Below are 9,888 nucleotides of genomic sequence, written 5' to 3'. Positions count from 1 at the left end.
ACTGGCATGTTTCTCATCTTATTGTAGGGGACAGGTAAATATATTACAGATAGCGTCTGACACCATGGTAGGTAAGAGAAGTTTTGTTAGTTTTTTTAAAATCTTTTGCGTTTAATATTAGACCTAAACCCATAAAGAAGTGACTATAAGCTGTAGTCTATCAATCAAACAGTTAATGATTATAAAATTCCTTCTTTGTGTCTCTCTTCAGAAGTTAATGGAGTGTTTTAAGCCTTGCATCTCTATGACTGTTTCAGGATCTCATACCAGAGCTGCACAGTTAAATAGCTTACCACTGTGGGGCTACAGTTTTACAGAATCACAGAATAGTAGGGGTTGTAAAGGAACTTCAGAGATCATCTAGTCCAACTCCCCCGCAAAAGCAGGTTCACCTAGAGCAGGTTGCACAGGAACGCATGCAGGTGGGTTTTGAATATCTCCAGAGAAGAAGACTCCACAACATCTCTGGGCAGCCTGTTTCAGTGCTCTGGCACCCTCAAAGTAAAAAAGTTTTTCTGTCCTGTGTTCTCGTTTGTGCCCATTGCCCCTTGTTCTGTTGCTGGGCCCCACCGAAAAAAGTCTGGCCCCATCCTCTTGCCAGCTGCCCTTTAGGTATTTATAAGCATTGATGAGATCCCCTTTCAGTCTTCTCTTCTCCAGGCTAAACAGACCCAGGTCTCTCAGCCTTTCCTTGTAAGAGAGGTGCTTCATTCCCTTGATCATCTTTGTAGCCCTCTGCTGGACTCTCTCCAGTAGTTCCCTGTCTTTCTTGAACTGGGGAGCCCAGAACTGGACTCAGTACTCCAGATGCGGCCTCACCAGGGCAGAGTATGACCTCCCTTGACCTGTTGGCCACGCTCTTTTTAATGCACCCCAAGATACCATTGGCCTTCTTAGCCACAAGGGCACATTGCTGGCTCATGGTCAACTTGTTGTCCACCAGGATTCCCAGGTCCCTCTCTGCAGAGCTGCTTTCCAGCAGGTCAACCCCTAACCTGTACTGGTACGTGGGGTTATTCCTTGCTAGGTGCAGGACTCTACACTTACCCATGTTGAACTTCATTGGGTTCCTCTCCACCCAACTCTCTAGCCTGTCCAGGTCTCACTGTATGGCAGCACAGCCTTCTGGTGTGTCAGCCACTCCTCCCAGTTTTGTGTCATCAGCAAATTTGCTGAGGGTACACTCATCCAGGTCACTGGTGAATACATTAAACAAGACTGGACCCAGTACTGGCCCCTGGGGAACACTGCTAGTTACAGGGCTTCAACTGGACTCACAGCCATCTGAGCTCTGCCATTCAGCCAGTTCTCAATCCACCTCACTTTCCACTCATCTAACCCACACTTCCTAAGCTTACTTATGAGGATGTTACGGGAGACAGCATCAAAAGCCTTGCTAAAGTTGAGGTAGACAATGTCCACTGCTCTTCCTGCATCGACCCATCCAGTTATGCCATCATAGAAGGTTACCAGATTGGCCAAGCATGATTTCCCCTTGGTGAATCCATGTTGACCACTCCTGATAACCTCCTTTTCCTCTACATGCTTAGAGATGACCTCCAGGATGAGCTGTTCCATCAGCTTTCCAGGGATGGAGGTGAGGCTGACTGGCCTGTAGTTTCCCGAGTCCTCCTTCTTGTCCTTTTTGAAGGCTGGCATGACATTAGCTTTCCTCCAGTCCTCAGGCACCTCTCCTGTTCTCCATGACCTTTCAAAGATGATGGAGAGTGGCTTCGCAATAACATCTGCAAGCTCCCTCAACACTCATGGGTGCATCCTATCAGGGCCCATGGATTTGTGGGTGTTGAGTTTGCCTAAATGATCTCTAACACAATCCTCCTTGATCAAGGGACTCTTCCTTTCTCCAGGCTCTCTCTCTTATTTTCAGGGTCTGGGATTCCTGAGGACCGGTCTTAGCAGTAAAGACAGAAGCAAAGAAGGCATTCAGTAACTCACATCCTTTGTCACCAGGGCATCTACCTCATTCAGCAGCGGGACCACATTTTCCCTAGTTTTCCTTTTACTAATGATTTACTTGAAGAAGCCTTTCTTATTGTCCTTGACATACCTTGCCAGGCTTAATTCCAAGTGGGCCATAGCCTTCCTTGTTGCATCCTTGCATACTCTGACAGTGTTCCTATACTCCTCCCAAGTGGCCAGTCCCTTTTCCACATTCTGTAAACTTCCTTTTTCCATCTGAGTTTTTTCCAGAAGCTCCTTGCTCATCCATGCGCATTTCCTGCCTCCTTTGCCTGATTTCTTGCTCCTAGGGATGCACCAATCTTGAGCTTGGAGGAAAAAGCATTGCAAACTGTTTCAGTGCATTTCAAACTGTTTTCCAAATCATGTACTGCTCTGAATTCCCCATGTGCACATGGCTCCTCATATGTAAGATTTTGAATGAAAACAGACACAGCTTTATTGACACAACTCCATGTGTACCTGGAAAGCAGGTGGTCTGCTTCTGTGCTGCTCCACAATGGGGAGAGTGATGGGGCAAGCCCATCCCACTGGTACAGGGGAGTTTACCAAGCTTGAACTATTGAGTCCCTTCAGCACTTCAGATTTTCAGCAGGTACTTTGGTGAGCAAAAGCCCTTTGAGATAAAAGAGAGGAAGCGTATTACCAGGAGACAGCAGCCTGGTGATGAGGGAAAGCGGGGTCGGAGAGGCTGTAGCTTTGCAGCTGGTGTCCGAGGGTGGTCTGATTATCCAGCTCTCCTCTCTAACATCTCCCAGCTATTGGTTTCCCAATGTCACCTTGGAAAAGGCTCAGTTTTCCCTGATGAGTTTCCTCTCCTTTCACAGCTGTAACTTAACGGCTCTACAGCATGGACACCTAGGCTGTCTCTGCCTCATGTCTTACAATGCACACAGGAGGGGTTTGGCCTGTTCTCTCTGGCCCCTAGAACAACAGGAGGGGAGGTGTAGGAGAGGCTGAAAGCTTCGTCCATCTGTGTTTTGGTGCTTTGTCTTACTGCAAGTGCAGCAACAGGGAGGGGGAGCAGGGTTTGTGAGGGGACCTGAGGAGGGATGTTGAGAAACTTACAGCAAAGGAAGGTTGAGAAGAGACAAATAAGTTAAGAAACTAAAAGAAAAAAGGAAAGTTAGGCATGACAAAACCAGAAAAAAAAAAAAAGTGGGCTTGACCATGGCTTGGGAAGGAACCCAAGTGTAAGATCGTGCTCAGGGCAGGGTTGCATCCAGTTGAGGTTTGAGCATCTCCAAGGGTATTCAAACTGGGCTTTCGCATCCCCTCCTAGGCAACCCGTCCCAGTGCTTCACCCCCTTGCTAGGAAGAGAGTTTTTCACTATGTCTGATGAGAATTTCCCTTCTCACAACTTGCAGCTGCTGCCTCTTGGGCTTCAGCTGTGCTCCTCTGAGGACACTCTGGGCCCAGCCCTCCCCGCGCAGCCTCGCAGGCCCCAGCATGGGGCAATAATGGCCTCCCTTGACCAGGCAGCCCCCTTGCTGACCCCCACTCTGGTGCAGCCTCCTAACTACATCAGTATTAGGACACCAAACATAATGTACTGGCCCAGCAATGACCACCCTCAACTGGCTCTGCTCGCTGCCCTGTAGCCTGGCAGCCCAGGTTTTCACCCGTGTTGCAGTTCCTCAGCCAGTCCGTATGGCCCCATTTGGTCACGCAGGTGCTAAGGGAAAATGGGATGAAAGTGTCATTGGGTCAGGGTGGACAACAGTTGCTGTTCCCTTGTCCCCAGGGAATAATCACTTCCCTTGAACATATAAGCACCTCTCTGTTTTCATATTTTTTTCCCTTCTGTTTGTATTATGGACTTGTAAATGTAGACTGATAAGATACAGTTATGAGTCATATCAGGACTTAGCAGGCAACTTTCTTTAGCCATTTGCATAAAACCTTTTCTGATTTTTTTTTTAAACTGAAGGTACTTTGTACACACTAAGTACAAATAAAAGGACAGCGCTCCTGAAGTTGAGGCCCTCCTCGTGACTTTTGTTCTAAATCTTAACTTAATTTCCTAAATCATACAAACTGTGAGATAAAAGGAGTACCACGAACAAGAGTCCCATTGCGACACGAGGCACAACACCAGCCACCTCCTCTGGTGGGAACCAGAGGTGCGATGAAAACTGCCTGAGGGCAGAAGTATGGGGTGAGCACTAATGTGATGTCGTGGCTCTGCTGTCAAAGCTGCTTGTGCTTAATTAGGAGCAGGTAGGAGTGCCAAAGCTCAGGTGGGAATATTCTGTCCAAAAAGCACTGGATGGAGAAGAAACAGAACTGTAGAGTCAGAAGGGAGATTTGAGATGAAGGCCACCTTCATCTAGAAAACAAGTATCAGTAATCGCACGTTAAGCTGTAATTGTCTAGGAAATGGCATAAGAAACACCAAAGTTGGGTGTGGATGTAATAGACGAGGAAAAAGAATTAGGGGTGAGTTACTAATTTGGGGGGAGTTTGGGCAGAGGAAAGGAGATGCCAGGGTGGTGAAAAGGTGGGTTCAAGAAAAGGAAAAAATGGGGAGTAAGATATAAAATGAAGAAGGAGAGAATGAAATGGGAGTATCTTGTGAGAGGAGGAGTATGGCTGCCTCCGGGCACTGGTGAGGCTGACCTGTGGGCCCAAGCTCGCCGGGATGCTGGGGGCAACCTCTGTGGACAACCCACCAGACTCTCCACCAGGTCTATGTCTGAAATAAAGTGCAGGAGGGGGAGTAAGAAGCAATAAACTTATAAAGAAGGATAGACTTGTACCTTAATACTCAGAGCAGAAGGCAAGGCAGCAGAATTGCAATTTCTAGCACTTACTAGTGATTTTTCAGTTTTCTTTATAATAATTTAACCAATATATTAACATAACTATTGTATCAATACTAATAGTAAGCAATAAAATTGTAACTCAGTATGACTAGAAGTGATATAATTGTGAAGTAATATTTCTAATAATAGTGGTGGTTTTATTAGCCAATTAAGGTATTCGTTTTTTTTAAAAGATGCGATGCCTAACCAATAAACATTATAATCACTCTAACCATTTATATCTTAAGTCTCCAAACTAATGGGGGAGAGGTGAACTTAGGGAATAACAAGTACAGTAGCAAGACAGGAGACAAATGGATCTCTTTTTTCAGGAGGCTTTGTTAGCAACTTTTAAAAATTATTTGCCTACTGCTTTTGATGCTTTTGATACTAATCCGTGGATAAGAAGATATAGTTACTATCTTGACAATCTCAGAAAGTTCTCTTTCCAAAGTAGCTGGAGACTTTCCTAGTATCGACACTAGAGTGAAACAGGAGGGTGGAAGTAGAGGAGTGTGGGTTGATAACCCAATGCCTAATTTTCATATCTTCTTAGAGGCAGTTGCTTGACAGAGACCGGATCGCGTGAACTCCTGCTTAAAAAATAATAAATAAATAAAAAATCCCAGATTGTTACCGGACAGCCAGTTTAAAAAAAAAAAAAATAGAAAGGTGATGCTCAGAGGGAAAATGAAGAATTGCTTATTGTCAACCTGATGCTTCTTGATACCCGTCAATCTAGAAATAGTTATAAGTGATTCATGTTTAACCACTCCTGTCTTTATGGAAAGGAAAAAGCTATCAAACCAAACTTCCGTCATTTCAGGTGTTATCATTCCAGTTATCTGTTTTGTAGTATAGCCTAATGCTGACAGATAGCCCGTAAAACAGTTCAGAAATTGCTGCATACTGAGAGCATTGATCTTTATGTATTTTTATAGCATTTCACTATGATCCATAGTACATGAAAAGCAGTGTACATCAGGGCATGGGATCTTTATTGCCTCTTCTTCTGTCCCTTGGCCAATGGCAGTGGATCTGAGGAGAAGCATCACCATGCACGCTGCAAGGCTGCTCATATGTACCCCAGCCGTGTGAGCTTCTCTAAATTCTGGCTATTATCTAGAGAAATTAATCTCTCTGAATAACAACTGTTCTAGAGTTCAAAGTTTTTACATTTCCAGGAAGAAATAATAGGAACGCACCCTTCATCAGAGGTAATGGCAGTCTGTGAAGAATAGAATCTATGTAATTATGAAGGGACTATGGCTGTGTCTCTGAGCTCTACCTTAAGAGAAGCTACTTAAAGCTCAGGTTACTCTATAACCACCTGGAACTGGCAGCAGCTCCTGTGTACACCGACTGACCAGGATATGGCCTGCAGCCATCACATTCGTTTCACACAGGTCACTAAATGGCATTGGAAAGTAGCAGCTTTCAGCAGCAGTTCCAACAGTGTACTTGCAGCGATGACAGAGTCTCTCTCTGGGAGCTTCTCTCAAGCCATGTGAGGCCGTTTTAAGATTGCGTGTGTTTTAGCTGCATGTTCAGGAGTTACAATACTTGGATATGGTTTGGCGTGGGAAAGTAACATGATACAGCTATTGCTTATGGAGCAGCACTAATGCATTCTGGACAGGACAGATTCAGTAGAAAATATAGTCCTATTTCAAGTTGCTTTTATGCTAACTCTGTTTTAGATGAAATAGTTCAGATGCATAAAAATTGGTGAGACACTGGAACAGGTTGCCCAGGGAAGTTGTGGAGGCCCCATCCCTGGAGGTCTTCAAGGCCAGGCTGGATGGGGCTTTGAGCAACCTGGTCTAGTTGGAGGTGTCCCTGCCCATGGCAGGGGGGTTGGAACTAGATGATCTTTAAGGTCCCTTCCAACTCTCACGATTCCATGATTCTCTGAAAGTGATGGCAGTGAATATGGTAAAAGAAACTCATTTCCATGAATACTCAATGTTGCCCACGTGGCCCCACGAATACTACAGTCTAGTGCTCAGAAAGCAGTAATCTGGAAAGCCTGATGTTACTGTGTTGGTCAACCAGTAAATATTAACATAGTGCTTTGGACAGTTACCCAGCTCCTGTGAGCATGCCATACTGAAATGAATGTCTGGGTTAGGCCCACCTCCCTCTGACACCAAGTGTGGCTTATGAAACCAGAGCACAGCAGATACGCAGTTTCTGTAGGTAACCAAGAATTACCTACATTTGACTCTCCTCATTTCACAACCCACACTCCTACCCCTAAAAATACACATGCTTCACCCACAGAACCATTACCTCACAGCCTTTTATTTCCTCTTCTTTTTGGCTGAATCTTCTAACCTACTTAAAAAAAAAAAAAAATCCCCAGCACGCTGTTATCTCCGGTTATAGCACCAGGAAGGTGTGCTGGGGCCGCATCGGGCATGATGGAATTTGCCATGGGGAAACCCGCTGATGACAGTGGAACCCGCCCGCGTGTGAATTCCCGCGGCTCCCGACACCCCTTTATAAGCAGGTGGAGGTGCGGCAGGGCTGGCAGGACAAGCAGGCAGCAGCCGAACACTCCACAGAGCACAACTGCTGTGAGAGGTGGAAATGGCCAGCGTTAGCAGCAAGAGCTTGGTCCTGGTTTCCCTGTTGGGGCTCCTGGCACTGCTACTGTGTGGCACCTCCGACGGTGAGTGAGCATGGGCATCTGGCCCCGGGAAGCGGTTCTCGGTGCCGCTCTGCAGCGCACCTGCCATGCCGGGGTGTGTGAGCTGGCAGCAGGACGAGGGAGAGGTGGAAGGGAATTATTTCAGCACAGTACGATGCCTGATCCTTCGCTTCTGTTGATGGGGAGCTGGATAGTCAGGGGCTGACCAGCGATTACCCTAGGCAGCATGGCAGCGGGGTCCAAATGGGTTTTATTAACTTGGTCGTTTTCCTTCATTCCAGCACAAAGCAACCAGGACTGCTGCCTGTCTTACACCAAAGTGCGTCTGCCTCGGTGGGCCCTAAAGGGTTATACCGAACAGCTCTCCAGTGAAGTCTGCGATATCCATGCAATCATGTAAGTCACTTTTCAGAAGATACTCTTTTTTTGCTTTCTGACATGCATTGACCTTAGAATGTCTGTTTGGGAAGAAACAATCATTTGAACACTTAAGTGTGATTTTTCTTGGTTTTTTTCGAAGTATTAAATTAACTGAATAAATTTTCTATAATACCTGTAAGCAAGATACACCACCTATAGTTGATGGGGGCTACTAACTCATAGGACAGTCGTGCAATGTAAATAATAAATCTGACTGTTTAGAAAACAGCTGTGCAAAACATGCTTCGTCTCCAGCTGAGGGCCACTCTAGCCAACACAGGCCCTTCCCTTGCCAAAACCTGTTAACAGACACATAAGCGACAAGACTTCTCTTAATTCACAGAGACTGGAATTTTTTTTCCATAAGTTTTTAGCTCTCCTAAATGTTGATCTGTCACCGTAGCTTGACAGCAACTGTCCTCCTTAGTCTCACAAATTATTTCTGGTATCCAGCAAAGTTATTTCTCTCAATAGTTCCAATAACTTTATGGTGCACAAAATGATCCCTGAGACTGAAGCAGCTATTACGGTGTGATTTCATTAGGTATTTCTTTTTGTTCATACAGTATCGGAGGGGTTGTGGAGCATCCTGTAGTTAATTGGCATTTACAAAAGTAGTTGCTATTGTTTATTATATAGAGCAACTATGACGCGTGTTTTTGACCAAATGCATCTTCATCGTATTCACTAGCAGGGATTTCTAATGATTTACAGATCCCTTTATCATTATTTCTTTTCCAGTTTCCACACCTACGGTGGACTGAACGCCTGTGTAAATCCTAAGGAAGGCTGGGTGAAGAAGCATCTTCTTTTCCTGAGGTAGGGATCTAAAAATCTAAATACTACTAGGCTGATGAAAACAGAGAATGTATGAAAGCCCATTTCTTACCTCTCCTGAACACCACTTCTGATGGCAATGCCAAACACACTTGTCTTTCCATCTCCTGTCAGAGATGGCTATTCCTTTTTAGAGTCTTTCGGGGACAGTCATGTCACATGTCCCTTTTTCTGCCTGAGCTATTCTCTCAGGAGGCACTACATCTTGGAGAGAGAAACCTATAATTTGCGTAGGGCTGGGGTCATTATTTATGTGTGTTTTCTCATTCTTTTAACAGCCATAAGCTCAAGAAGATGTCCATGTGATATGGTTTCCAGCAGGGAACTAAACACAGACGTGGCTGAAGAACCACTAGGTTCAACCTCAGTTGAGATCGTCATCTTGTACACTGTTGTGTGCTTACTCATCACTATCTCTGGCTTCTTTGGAACCGTTGAACTTCTTGAGTTGATTCATATTGCATCGCTGTTTTGCTTGAATTAAGCATTTTGTTATCGTTTATATTTTTACTAATATGTGTATGTTACTAATATGACGTGTGTACTGTTCAGGACTACCTTAAGCTATTGTAGAGACAATGAATTTTATTAAGTTTATTGCATGTTATTTTTGTTTTGTTCAGCATGTGTAAAGCGGGTTATTTATTCTGTTTATTTTGTTACTTCTTTGGCATGTCTTGAGCCAAAATGTTTCCTTTTAACAGTAATTACCATTATAATACTTGAACTATTGTTAAACAACATCTGCTTGTATAAAAAATGGAAATTGGAGTTTTAAAAAAATAAATGTTAAAATCTGCACTCTCTGTGTGATGTATTTATTTTTTTAGTTGAAGAAGGTGACTTCCCCTTGAAATGAATTCCTTTGCTTCAGCTCCAGCTGAAACAACTACACAAGTGTATTTGCACCTGTTAAAGCCACTTTCCACCTTGCTCACTTTCTTTGCCCTATGGGTAGCTATGAACTCCATAGGATATAATTCCTCTGCCTCCCCTAGACAGCAGCTATATATGACGCTTTTGCTCAACATGAAGACCTGTTCTTTGCCAAATTTCATCTTAATTGGACTTGAGGGAATTTCTCTTACCAGTTTCTCCATTTGTTCAAGAGAAACCTTATACATATTGTTACAGGGCAAGCTTCCAGCTCATCCTCTGAGAAGGATTATGATTATGGTAACACAGTTTGCTCT

General features: G+C 44.5%; 1 protein-coding gene across 1 annotated transcript; it reads left to right on the top strand.

Annotated features, from left to right (window-relative positions):
- Nucleotides 1-7,208: 7,208 nt before the first annotated feature.
- On the top strand, nt 7,209-9,001 carry CCL20 (C-C motif chemokine ligand 20; the record flags this gene model as incomplete). The annotated part of the gene is given in 7 exon segments (XM_082487134.1): nt 7,209-7,269; nt 7,272-7,333; nt 7,335-7,376; nt 7,378-7,459; nt 7,720-7,834; nt 8,600-8,677; nt 8,974-9,001. Coding segments are annotated over 7 exon segments (468 nt in total).
- Between the last annotated feature and the right edge of the window lie 887 nt (nt 9,002-9,888).

This window comes from Vanellus vanellus (genome assembly GCF_965231255.1).
Source record: "Vanellus vanellus genome assembly, chromosome: 8".
Lineage (NCBI taxonomy): Eukaryota > Metazoa > Chordata > Aves > Charadriiformes > Charadriidae > Vanellus > Vanellus vanellus.
This window is presented reverse-complemented; position numbering and strand designations above follow the sequence as displayed.